Source organism: Sabethes cyaneus, chromosome 1, assembly GCF_943734655.1.
Source record: "Sabethes cyaneus chromosome 1, idSabCyanKW18_F2, whole genome shotgun sequence".
Classification (NCBI taxonomy): Eukaryota; Metazoa; Arthropoda; class Insecta; order Diptera; family Culicidae; genus Sabethes; species Sabethes cyaneus.
In genome coordinates this window covers 103,152,212-103,166,547 of record NC_071353.1, presented here as the reverse complement: position 1 = coordinate 103,166,547, position 14,336 = coordinate 103,152,212, and the positions used below count along the sequence as shown (strand labels likewise).

General features: G+C 41.6%; 1 protein-coding gene across 7 annotated transcripts in view; it reads right to left on the bottom strand.

Moving 5' to 3' along the window:
• LOC128732600 (proline-rich protein 36) overlaps positions 1 to 14,336 on the bottom strand; it is a 379,912-nt gene that overhangs the window by 280,908 nt on the left and 84,668 nt on the right. For all 7 annotated transcript variants that reach the window (XM_053825879.1, XM_053825881.1, XM_053825882.1 and 4 more), the window contains exon 2: positions 1,241 to 1,759. In XM_053825879.1, the coding sequence (XP_053681854.1) occupies positions 1,241 to 1,759 (519 nt within the window). The remainder of the gene's footprint in view (positions 1 to 1,240; positions 1,760 to 14,336) is intronic.

The window sequence follows — 14,336 nt, the reverse complement described above, 5'->3', positions numbered from 1 at the left end:
ATATTGTAAATTCAAGACAAATTTCAAATGTGACTCTGCAGCTCCAAAAGCGAAGGCCGCCTTTAGACGGTCTTACCCGTTAGAGCGTCAATTATTTCCAGTGTCGTTATCTTAAAGTTTCCAAATGATCATGACAATCGGATATAGGCGTAGAACTTGACTATATACACCAAATCAGCAGGATTTTTTCATGTATGGACTCATCACTGCGACCAGTATCTCTGATCTATTGTGATATCGCCCGAGTGTTTACTTTGCTCGATCAACACCAATTAATCATGAAATTCGTTTTGAAGGATCATTTGCTAGTCGATGCTACGAAATTAATTTCTGAAAAATACTAGTTTTTCAACAGGATTATGCTCCTTTTCATTAATCATGAACTGCACAAGAGTGGTGTCGTCATAAACTACCCAATTTAATATCACCACAAAAATGGACTGCTTCATTTCCGGATTTCAGTCCCTTGGTGCAGACATGGCGATAATATGACGGTAGGCACGGGGATAACATGCTCCAAAAATTGGGAGCACAAAAGGTCACAATTTTAAACCATTCAAGCAATGTTTCAGAGTACTATTTGGGATAGTATATGCCGTGCTAGCTAAACTGCCTTTTCAATCAGTCATTGCTTCGAAGCACCTTAATCATCGTAACGCAGAAATGCGAATTGCGAACGTTGTTAGTTTTAGAAGAAGACGTGAAAAGCAAAGATCCAACATTGCTACCTTTGAGTATAACTGGTATGAGTTGCCAAAATATAACAAATTCTTATCTCGTTTATTTTGTTAATTTGAAGAAGAGAAAAGTTCATTGGGTCATCTGGTTATTCGTCTATCTTAAACAGGCATAAAACCTCATCTTTTTGTGTCAATAAATTTCAAAAAATCCCCATCATGGTACGATGCTAGTCTAACAAGCGAGTCATCGTAGGTTCGAATCTCGACTGGGCGGTGCCGCTATTGAGTCAAAAGGATCTTTACACTAGCCCCGCAGTTTTCCTGTACTCTAATAACCGGCTGCGAAGTCTGTCGATAAAGAAGGGTTGAGTTCACAAGGAAGTTTATACCCATGGCTTTGCTTTTTCCCCACGATACTTAGCATAGTAAACATTGAATTTTCCCAAGACAGCAGACATGAACGAAAAAGAAATTCAAATACTAAAATCCATTGGGACAATGTTTAGCATCAGCTGATATTTGAAAACGCGCTCATTAGCAACAATAAAAAGTCTACTTACGTGGTTGGTGTGATTAACACTAACCGTACTGCTGCTAATACTGCTTCCGATACCGCTACTGCTGATACTGCTACTGCTACTACTGCTGCTGCTACTGCTGATACCGGAACTAAGCGCACTGAGGCTGCTGCTGCTGCTACCATTGCTGTTGCTACTACCGACGGTCAGACCGCTGGCAGCACTGCTTGCGGCCCCTAAACTGCTACTTATACTGCTACTGCTGCTACTACTGCTACTGCTACCGCAACTGCCGCCATTCATAACACCGGGTCCGGAAGTGGTGCCATTCGTACCGTTTGACGGTACTGCACCGGTTCCGTTGTTGGTCGGAACCGTTCCAGCAGCAGTAGCCGCTGCAGCCGCCGAATTCCAAGCCGCTTCGGCTGCTTTCTGCTGATCGAGCTTCTGAGCGGTCGTGTCTATTATCTTCGGCGGCTTGTCGTCCACCATGATCGATGTCAGTTCGACAATCGACGATAGGCGCTTCTCGTTGCGCTTGTTGGCGATTTTGATGGCAAACTACGAAAAAAAAACAGTGAAAAAAAAGATACACACATTAGTATTCCTGTTGATTTGTATTCATTCAAAGGTTATGTTACGGAGCGAAAATAAATGTTCAAAGATGCGCGCATAATTCTGTTTGAAAGGTACGTCCGTTCGACTGCTACAGCCGGCAAAAAAGATCAAAACACACAAAATGGCACTAAACGTCAAAACCATTTACCCGAGCAATCCGTTCTCAACCCTTTCCCTTTCGGATGAAAACAGCCGAAACCAAAGCGAACAAATTAATTTAATGCTTTTAAAATTGATTTTCCTCCGCCCGAGAGGAACGAAACATTTTTTATCGGTTGTTCGCATACCTCTTCCAGCGATTCGAGTGATGCCGCTGCTTCTGTGTTTTTTTTTTGTTGCCGTTGGTAGCAGTACAAAAACAGACTTGTTCATGCCAGGATTTTGATTCGATTTATTTATCGGATACTGATAGCAGATTGTTTTCCATTCGTTCCGTGGACATTCGCTTCGTACATTACTTCGTACGGTCCGAATGACCCCCGAGAAAACGTGGATGGAAACGGAAATTTGAGCCGCCCGTACCAACATCCCGAACAACAGTATGCTTTATTTTCCAATAAATTTCGTGCGATGCGGAAAAGTTTTACCCTATCCGGAAACCGGTGCGGTGAAGGAACGTGATTCGCGCCACGAAGGGTGATGGATAATTGCGCGTCCGGGCTATCCGTGGTACCTATTGCGAAGATTTTTTTGTCTCCCACATTCTCACATAAAGTTGGAAATCTTTGGCGCATTTTTCCGCAAAATTTCCCTTACGTCACCGTTAAGCACCATTTAATTTATATTTTTTAAGATGCACAGAATGTATATTTTTTGGAGATATACAGACTTTTGCTTAATTTTGAGATAAAATACTAATCCGAAAGATTTTCTTGTATGAAACAGAAAAGAACTCATTTGACAACCTTGAGGAACTCTTTACAGACTGGTAAGTATTCCTCAGCCCTGGAGTATTAGTCGAACTCTATTTCTTGACAACCTGGTTTACAACGTCATTGTTGTTGTGCAAACAACTGTTTCATGAAATTTGAGAGGTGACAGCTTACCAAGTCGTGACTAAAAAGCAATTAACCTTATGCTGCTCCAAAAAAAGCAACAGCACCTTCTGGAGGCGAATGTCTTAGTTCATGTTCTTTATTTTACATTCATTCAGGACAGTATGATATGAATCGATACAAAAATCTTGTTCAGGAATTTATCCGAAAACGGCATTGCATCATCCATAGCAATGCTATCGTATGTTGTCATAAAATTCTCGAAAAGCGTTTTTTTTGCTTTCAAATTTTACTTCGCGGTATAAATAGTCCAGCACATTTAGCTCTTTAAAAATCCTAAAATCGACGACATAGGATTGCACATTTTTTATATCAGCTGCCTTTGTTTTTTTGCCACTGGCATAATTGAACAGTTCAGTCAACTCACAACCGAACAGTACGGAAATTTCGTTGCGATTCGTGATGCGCCCGTTCCGGTGACGTCATGATGCCAGTTAAACTCTCCCTGTGACAGATGATCAACAAGCTTCTGATTGCCAATTTGCCCTCGCCGATGCTAGCTAACAGTAGCATAATATCGGTATATGGCAGTGAAGCTCTAGAGTGCAGTCTATTTTCGACAACCGCTGACCACGACCGACAGCGACTAACTTTGCCGTTTACGAGTTGAGATCCCTTCCGGGTGGCATCCCAGCAGCAGCCAGGATACCGCCGAAAGAAGATGGAAAATTTTAATCCGCTACGATAAAGTTTCCGATAAATTAAACGGTTTTCGCTGCCACTTGCATCACGAACCCTCGTGCGCACCACTTTCCGGATAATGAGTAAAGTTCAACCTGGTTCAGAGAGTTACCCCCTTCCTGCCATCGCAAAAGCAGAAGCTGCACTGCCCAATCCGGACAGCTGATGCTTGCAACGGAATCCGAGCTGCAGGGAAGAACTTATGAACAAACTTTATTACATTATCACATATTTCCATCGTCAGTTCTGGTCCTGCAGGTCAGGACCATCTCTAGTTTAGTGCAAGTTTACTCCGGGGCTACAGTAACAGTATAATTTAGCTCGTCTAGCGAGCGACTCGATACCATACTTTACATCTACCTGCAATTACATACATACACAAGTAGACTAAACGGAAAAAAATTAAGGATATCGGGAAAATAGAAAAACGGAGAAGTTTTAATTGACTGATAAGTTTATCTGCGCCGGTAGTAACGAGTTTTGTGAACCCTCGGAAAGAAGGTGAAAAGGCAAACTTTTCCGTTGATTACCAATTATGTGAAGGAAGAAGGATAAAACTATCAGATGGATAACTCAACCCGTTTTTACAGGATACAAATAACCTCTGATGGGTAGTAATGTTCAACAGAAACCTATTGCAAACATATCATAATCCATCATCTTGTTAAAAAACTGTCAAAACAAATCAGAGACGAACAAGCAAAATGCCGGTAAGTGCTCTAATTATGTTTGAAAGCTGAAGAATGAAATTGTCAGTCGTCTGTCGGCACCCGGTAATAGATTCTCCTCCAGCTTTATTCTATATTGGTTTAACAATTTTCTTTGGTACACTTCTAGCAGGCGTACCAAACGATTTGAATTATTAATTGAGCAATTGTGCCCACTGGAAACGGCATTGCGGAACACACCCCAGGTTCACCACTACTCGTAACGCAAACATACCGTCACAACTAGATTAACGGCGTAGGAGAAAAAAAATCTTGTAAACACTCTATTAAATCAAAGCCGATAGACCCCGTACCCGCGTCGTCGGTTGAGCCGAGTCAAGAGCATCGAAGACATAATTTATCGCAATCGTAGCGACAGTTTTCTTACGGTACCTCACGCAAACTTATCGTTTGATTTCAAACGACTGTTGCTACAATCCACCCACATCGTCCTTCGTTTGGTCTGCCGCTAGATGTATGTTGCCGTTGATGTCAATCACATTTATGAAAAGATTGCCGTTTTATTGGCCCCTAGGCCAACACCCCGCCGGAGAAATGCTTCGGAAGGAACTTGAATACGAACGGGCGAGCTGATGGTATCCTTATCTGTCAATCGTCTTTCTGGTCGTTTGTCGTACTGTGCGCTGGCAAAGGGAGGGTGTATTGTCGTCTATGAGTACACTTCTTGCTTCCTTCTTTCCGTCGGAACGAGCATTTCAAGTCGAAGGCTTCCGTTTCCGAAATAGCGACGATCGTCGTTCTTCGATGAAAGAATGAGGACAACATTTTTCGGCTTTTAGGTGGCAAATTCAATAATCGAAACCAAGCAAAATAATCGATTTTTTCCACTTTTTGCCGCTTGTCGTTTGTCGTCAGCATCGTCGACGACATCGTTTCGAGAGGGTTCTCTTTGCCCTGACACCACCGAAAAAGGGGTCGACACCGAAAGATGAACGACCCAAAACGAGAGTGCACAATCTGATAAACATGTCAACATATTTGCTTTCTGATTGGATTTAAATCAGTGTGTTTCCTTGCAGAACACGAGCTGCCGTCATCGTAAAAATAACTCTGGTGCTACCGATAGGGATGTACGACCAAAATGTTTGTCAACTTTGAATCACGTTCGCCGCCGGCTCACAACATCGAACAATTCTGCAGAAGAAAAATGAATATGTATTGCAAAAACACCAGCTCATCAGCTGTTGGAGTCAACAGATTACTTTATCTTATGCATTGTAACTACTTGCCATTGAAGACACAATTTCTGTATGCATTATTAGTTCAATTTATTATTACTCAATTGAATTAAAGTACAACAAGAGTATAATTGATTTTATGATGGCTTATGACACGTGTATCTACGACTTGTGATGACATAAGCTGGATTCACACGGACCGTCAGCTATCGGTAACAGGCACGTCACGAAACGGAACGTCAGTGATGGTTGCTAGAGTGACTATATACAGAGTAGCGACAAGTGATCCCAAACGTATGCAATGCGATTTTTCCAAGGGTTTTCTTTCTCTTTCCTGCATACGCGTTGGATAGGTCGTCTGCTCGATTGGACAGATAATTATCATTCCAATTTTGACATTGTCGCCACTCTGTATATAGTCACTCTAATGGTCGCATGTATTTTCAATATGCACATTCAAACGATTCCGGAACGTCACGTCACGGAACGTCAAGGTATTCGTGTGAAAGCGGGTTACATCGCATCCGACATTCTGGCTGCATGACCATTCCACTGTAGCTTGCCGTGTTTTGCTTCGTGATATCCGCATCTCGTCCTGATATGTATCGCAATCCATGCGCTTGTACCACACATTTTCTTCAAATTTACTGCCATTAATTGTTTGCAGGATCGTACGCTAACAAACACCCAGATCTCGACGGTCGCTCTCCTTCAACGTCCATGCATAATGGCCGTAGAGTACCAGCGGGAGAACTAGCGTCGCGAATTTCGTACGAAGTTATAGACGGCGGGACCAGTTATCCAAGCTATCGAACTTGAAATAAAGGTAAACATTTAGCAAAAATAGGAGTTATTGTATTTTTTTTAATCCTTCCGAAACACTGTGTTTCTGAATCGGTTACGAGCCATTGGCATACAGGCCAAGAATGAGGCGCGATTTTAGCAGCTGCAACCTTCGAGATCGGTGAATCGAAGCGGAACACTCCATCACCAGCAGATATCGATGAAGTGATACAGGTTTTCCGGTGTTCCAAGATGAAAAATTTACTGCTAGTACCACCGCGGTGGGGTCATGCTGCGTGTAGCGATGAAATAATACGATGCAATGTTAAAAATTTCTAAATACGATAAAAATAACAGAACAAATTGAATTCGCTTTGGTTTCTGTTTTCGATGTTTAGCCGTGTTCAACAAATAACATACTATAAAATTGATCCGTTGCTACCACGACTTAAATATATTTTAGTCGTGCGTTGTTACAACCGTTGGTAGGTTGCTACAGTAACTAACATTAGAGTTGCTAGCATTTCGAAATATTTGCGTAATATTTTACATGAACATAATTGTCTGTTCTCTGTGGCACAAGGATGACGACTGATACTTTATTGTTTTATATAAATCAATACCAACAGGCAACGCTTGTCCTAATAGCCCTTAGCACCTAATACAGCAAACACCGAAATCTATACCTATAAAAATGGATTTCTGTCTGCCTGTCTGTCCGTATGTTCCTTATAGAATCGAAAACTACTGAACCGATCGGCGTGAAAATTTGTATGTAGGGGTTTTTGGGGCCAGGGAAGATTTGTATGATGGTAAGAGACCCCTCCCTCCACTAAGAGGGGGGGGGGGGGGGTTCCTATACAAATCTATGCCTATAAAAATGGATTTCTGTCTGCCGGTATGTTCCTTATAGAATCGAAAACTACTGAACCGATCGGCGTGAAAATTTGTATGTAGGGGTTTTTATGATGGCTAGAGACTCCTCCCACCACTAAGAGGAGGGCCCCCATACAAATGAAACACAAATTTCTGCAGCACTCGAGAACTAATCAAGCAAATGGAACAAAATTTTACATGTGGGTGTTTTTGAACTTTATGTTTTCGGCAGGACAGTCATACGGCAAAGCAAAACGACACTTATTTATTCCATGCCCGACGTTTCGATGTATTTAACATCTTTCTCAAGGAGTTAGAACCACGTATCGTATTTTGTCTGGTGGCTTCTGTAGAAGGTTTGAACTAGTCACATTGATAAGTAATACTAGCATTAACCGAGTGTATTCGAACGAAATTCTTGCGGATCGTTTTGCTTTGCCGTATGACTGTCCTGCCGAAAACATAAAGTTTGGAATCATAAACAGTCGATAGCTCCACTTCGATGGGTGTTTTTGGAGACAAGAATTTTTTCTATGGTGAATTGAGACCCCTCCCCACTTTAGAAGGGGGAGCTACCATACAAATGAAATACAAATTTCCTCATAACTCGAAAACTAATTAATCAAATGGAACCATATTTGGCATGTGGGGGTTTTTGAAGGCATGAATTTTTTCCAAGATGAATTAGGACCCCTACCTTTTAGGAGGAGGGGCTCCCATACAAATGAAATACAAATTTCCTCATAACTCGAGAACTAATCAAGCAAATGGAACCAAATTTAGCATGTGGGTGTTTTTGTAGGCAATTTTTTTCTATGGCGAATTGAGACCCCTCCCCTCTTTAGGAAAGGAATTATAACCCCTTTCCCTTTTAAAAGTGGGGGCTTCCATACAAATGAAATACAAATTTCCTCATAACTCGAGAACTACTCAAGCAAATGGAACAAAATTTGACATGTGAGAGTTTTTGGAGACAAGAAAAAACTGCAGGTATTTATCAATTGGTGCCTGCGATATATCATTCGTGCTTGGTGGCCTGACAACTGGATATCCAATGAGGAACTCCATCGTCGATGTCATCAACGGCCGACAGCTGCAGAACATCGTGAACGGAGGTGGAAGTGGATCGGTCACACGTTGAGGAAAGGAGCGAACGAGATCTGCAGAGAAGCACTCGACTGGAATCCGCAAGGACAGCGTAGAAGAGGTAGACCCAGAGGCTCATGGCGACGCAGCTTAGAAGGTATAGCTATAGTCAACGACATGCAGGTTGTAGACGAGAACCTATCCTGGCGACAAGTGAAAGCAATAGCGGGAAACCGTCAACAGTGGAGATCTCTGATTTCATCCCTTTGTTCTGCCGGACCGGCGCACTATGGCGCAAAGCTGGCCAAAAGTCAAAAATCCAATTTCAAGTGTTTGCCATATTTTTATCATTTTCTGGAATAGTTTGGGAGCTTAACTTGAAAATTTTAGCCAGTTTGAAGTTAAAATGAATTTTTGACAAATGTCTGAAGTTGAACATGTTGGAGAATGATATTTTGGCCATACAAAATATATGGGAAACTAAACACCAATATTCAGCGATCAAGAAAGTATGATGGGAAACGTCAGAAAACGATCACGTCAAATGCATCTTATACGAAATTTTCTCTACTTTTCGAAAAACTAGGTGGCTTTCTGAGCTTTGCTGCGCTAAGGACGAAATATCGATTTTTTGATGGGTATATTGGAAGTGATTTCTCCTCGTTATATGAAGAAATAATTTTCTCTTCAATAGGAATGGGAAATTCTCGTCTATAGGAATGAAATCACTATGAAAATAATCTTTTCAACACAATAATCAAAAAGGATAGTATTATGCATCATTTAACTTTTCCGATAAACCGATTATTTTGTGTACTCATACTTGTATGTATGTGTGCATAATTATTCCTCAATGACACATTCCAGTGTTGCAGGATACAATTAGCAACCACTTTTGCTGTGTGAACTGGTTCCAGTTTTACCAAATTATTGGTAACTAACTGAAAATAAACGTAACTAAAGGTGACCTAGGTGTACGTTGTAAGCCGGCGATTTGGAAATCGGAGCTGATTCACATAGTGCGGATATTATCCCGTAACGCTGAAATTTGTCAATGCGTAATCGCCTGAAGCTCAAGCTATGATTTTTCACATAACATTTCAAAAATTATTTCAATTTTATTATGTTTTGAACCAGCCCAAAAAGGGTTTTTTAATTTTATGTCACAAAATTGAATTTAGTGACTTACAATTTTCAAGTTTTTTTTTCAATAAAGTTTTTTATATGGTTTGTGAACCACCCTAATGCATTACGATACATGTTTTTTATGTTTCCAAGGGCAACTACAAAATTTGCCTTCTCAAAAAAACAACAATAAAACAAGTAAAAAGCAAAACTATTTTTTTCAAATTTTGTGAACCACCCTAATGAGCGATAATTTTTTTCGATTTTTGATCCCTAATTTGAAATCAGTGACCCAAAATTAGTTAAAGATGTTATTTTCAGTCAATTTGAAGCAACTTTCAACTTTTGGCCAAGCTTTGTATGGAGAAGCGCCACTGTGCGGCGGACATGGACGCATAAGTAAGTAAGTAAAAGCCCATGGAAGATGTCCCAGCACCTGATTTCCGTAAAGTCTAATGAGAAATTAGATCTGCTATACCGGTATGCCCCGGTCCTTACCAGCGGCTTGGTTCACCTTAAGGCGGCTCTATATAGGGCAATTTCAAAGATTTGGGAGAATAAGAATCTACCGGAGGAATGGATGGAAGGAGTGGTTTGTCGCATCTACTCTCCCAGATCATGTTACGCCGGCTGTCACCAATAGCACAAGGTTTCGTAGGGAATAACCAGGCGGGCTTCACGGACCACGCTACTACGGACAAATTTTTCACCGTCCGACAAACCTAGCAAAAATGTCGGGCGTACAACGTGCCCACATCACATCTTTATTGATCTTTATCGATTTCAAAGCAGCATACGATGCAGTCGATTGAGATTAACTATGGCAGATAATGCACAAACATGGTTTTCTGGATAAATTGACGCGATTGATCAGAGCTTGAGCTAGATCGAGTGAAGTGTTTCGTGCGCATCTTGGGGACACTCTCGCGTCCCTTTGAGAGAAGGTGGCGGCTTATTCTGCATGCTGTTCAACATCCGCTCTTGAGGGGGTGTTCCAACGAGCGGGCATCAAAACGAGAGACAAGATTTTCACCAGTGCAACCAACTTCTAGGCTTTGCAGATGACTTTGATATCGTAACCAGGAACATTGCGATGGCGGAGGCAACCTACGTTAGACTGAAAGCGGAGTTTAAGACCATTGAGCTAAAAATAAATGCGTCTAAGACCAGATGCATGAAAGGAAAAGGCACAACAAAAACAAATGCGCGCCTCCTCCACGGACGGTTACCGTTGACGGCGACAAACCAGAAGTGGTAGATGAATTCGTGACCGTGGGCAACACTAGTAAGGAGATCCAGCGGCACATTCAGGTGGGAAATTGGGCCTACTTTGCCCTTCGCAAAACAGTACAATCAAGAAGCATGTGCCGCCATACGAAACTGAGAATGTACAGAACCCTCATCAGACCGGTAGTTCTTTATGGACTTGAAGTTATGACACTGCTCACGGAGGACATGCGTATCTGCCATGTTCGAGCGAAAGGTGCTGTGGAGTGCGGCGGAGGCTGGCTATAGGCACTGCTTGAAGAGATTCGCATGGTTCATCTGGCAAAACTCGGTAGGCTACGCTGGAATGGACACATCGTACGGATGCCGAACAACACTGCAACGAAAACAGTTCTCTTCAACAGCCCCATCCATCGGCACCACGAAGTTCGTGGCACGAACAGAGGGACTCAACGTGCAAGATGGCTCGACCAGGTCGAAAGTGATTTGTGACGTCTGAAACGATTGGGAAATTGGTTACGAGTGGCCCAAGATCGAGTTAAATGGAGACGACTACTAGAAACAACACGACGTTATCGGTTTGCACTTCATCAAGACCACATGTGCCCCTGGGCTCAGTAGGAATCCAACTTCTCTTTCTCGAGTAGCATTTTCACCTTGTATGCCAGAGTAGAACAAGACTTGCTCGAATGATGTCTTGTGTTCGCCAGTACCCAGCAGACTCCAGACTCAACTCCAGAATTTCAAGCTTCAAGCAGCTAGCTCCCCTTGCAAGTTGAGCCAGCTATCCTTTATATTCCATGCTTCGATTCTTGTCCGTATTTTTATGCTAAAGGTCGTTACCAATGATCCGGATTGATTTCTTCTTTCATTTTCAGTAACCTTTTTGTATTCGGTACAGTAAGTTGTTAAGGGGACATAAACGACTAAAACTTTTGAAAATTTCATTAATTTTTTATTTCAAATTTTGTTTCTGCAGTCTTTTCCGCTTATTTTAATACTAATCTTGTAATGATCCGACCACGGGAAGTGGTTGAAAAATGATCATACGCACTGGAACGCTTATGTGTATGATCATTTTTCTACCACTTCCCGTGGTCGGATCATTACAAAATTAGTGTGAAAATAAGCGGAAAAGGCTGCAGAACCAAAATTTGAGGTAAAAGTAATGAATTTTTCAAATTATTTAGTCGTTTATATCCCCATAACCTAAGATCCTTACGCGCTGACGGGGCTGCCATCTTAAATGGGGGAGGGAGCCACTATTCCCCTTTCCCTGTCTGCGTACGACAACAAATGTATTTCACAAACGGTTCGATCAACGATCAACGATCAACTGATCACTGCTGAGACCTGAAAAAATATTAGATTTTGTAAAAAAAATGTCAAAACCCACCAAACTGCACAAAACTTCAAGTCCATTGACAGATACTAGGTATAATCAAAAGGCTTCTCAAATGGGATGCTAGAGAAGCTAACGCCGTTGAAAGTTTAAAAAAAAATGTGGTCTGTAGCAGTGCAGAAAGATTCAGGGAACGTTGTGCAAAACCACAAAAAGAGCACTGCCAGAAAAGATAGATCTTTCTTGAAAATGTATTTTACTTGATTCTATCATAACGTACAATCATTTTCATATATACAATTCAAGCTAATGAATTATGAATTATCGAAAATAAACAGTTTCCTATTAAAATCAGATGCCCACTTTATAGAGCGAACGTCCATTCTATAAGAGAAATAGATAGACATCAAATCTATCTATATATAAAAGTGAACGTGAGTATGTTTGTATGTTCCGCCATAACTCCAGAACGTCTTGACCGTTCTCCACCAAACTTGGCACACAAGTTACTTGACATGAGGAAATCAACACTGGGGGTTGACAAAAGGAAGGTCTCTAATAAGGCGATAAATAAAAGGGATTGCGTTTCTCTTGCATTTAAATCGATTGCAGTTGTGCAAGTAACTGGGCCACAAGAAGTTGGGGGAAAATTATAGAGGGGGATGCATAATTAGCTACGTGTCAGAAGCGGGGACTGACTGGGAAGGAGAAAACAGGGCGGAACGTGAGTATGAATGCATGTTCCTCTATACCTCCGGAACACCTGGATGGTTCTTCCTCAAACTTGGCACACTTGTTTATTGGCATAGAAGAATCAACGCAGGAGGGGGGGGTTTGACAAAAGGGAGAGGTGGTTTCTTACAAGTGAGGAGGAACGTTCAAATGGCTAAAGGGGTGCGTTTATCTTGCATTTGGAACGATAGCGATTGTACAAGTGGCTGTCTAAAAGAAAAATCGTCCATCCAAACCACAATTCTTATCAGACAATTACTTTATTATACCTAATTTCAGTTGGCTTCCGTTGGTTTATTACAATGGATAGCTCATAGCTACACTGTTATCCCTACAACGGCAGCCAATTCTTTTCGACAGCACTCTACAAACGATAATCCTTTACAAACCCAACTGAATTCAGCCAGTAAACTTTTAAAACGTCAGTTAGTGAGAAACCGCACGGATAATCCTCATTTCCCATGAATTGTATGGGAGCGACCACTTCAATTATGCCCAAACCACCCATCAGTATGTGCAAACAAAGTCAATCGGTTTCTCCACCTGCCAGGAGCTCCATAACTACCACCACCCAGCACCACTACGATTATCATCCTCACAGCACCAATTACACTAAACAGCCGGGAAATCAAGGGCCGGAGTTCACGGGAACGAGAACGCCAATCAAGCGCCCTCTCTCTATCTCTCTCTGATACTCTTCTCGTTCGCCTATAATCATATCATTCCAAAGCGTATAAAAGAAGAGCACTTTGCGGGGCGTGTGTGAGTGTGTGTTTGTTAATACCATCCTATGATTATCGGAAATCGGATCTAGTCAATAATGGTTGAATGGTGATATCTACACCCAGTGATTTATTGACTTGCTACCACCCATCATCAGCACCCATATGCTTCGCTATCGCATCCATCGTTTATAAAATGGGGCTATTCCATGCGGCAAGGGATGTTCGTTCATGTTTACCGTTGCAGGGTGGTAGCTATATTGAGCTGTTTAGGGATAGCTTACTAAGGAGCGAAAAACTGCAGCCTGATTTTACATCAAGTAATCTTGTGGCCTTTGTTGGGCTTTACTTAAAGTTTGACAGATCTTCAACTTCTAATTGTTTCTCATTTGACCAATAGAGAAGCTTTCGGTAGCAAAAACTCTAGGTTATAAGCAAAAAACAAAAGCGATTTAAGAGATGAGTGTAATGTTTTATAATCACATGTATTTGAGAACAATAACTAAGCCACTGCATTCTGTTCTAACAAACTCAGATTTGCAGCCGGTGTCTCTGTTAGTGACTGTCCACATTTACTGCACTGAAGCCATAAGATAAATTCAATTCATATGTGGTATGTGGTATGGTAAACAACGTACGGTGTGGTAACTTCAAAGCAACCGAACAAATAACATGTATAGAAATAATAATAACAACAAAAACACTAGTGAAACCGACCAAGATGGCAAAAACTCGGCAAGAGGCCAGTCGGAAAAGTAAAATTCCAATAATCTTTAATGTAGATCGGATATTACATGATGTATAAACCGACCGAAAACCACCGTCTAGCCGACCGTCTCCTCAGCTCACCTAACGGCACAAGTGTAGTGAAGAGCTTCCTTCTTCTCTTCCTGCAGTACACCATTTGGTCTCAAGCCTGTATGTGTGTGCTGCCACGTCGAACGTCTAGAGCAAACGGCTGAAACCCTGCACTCACATATTATAG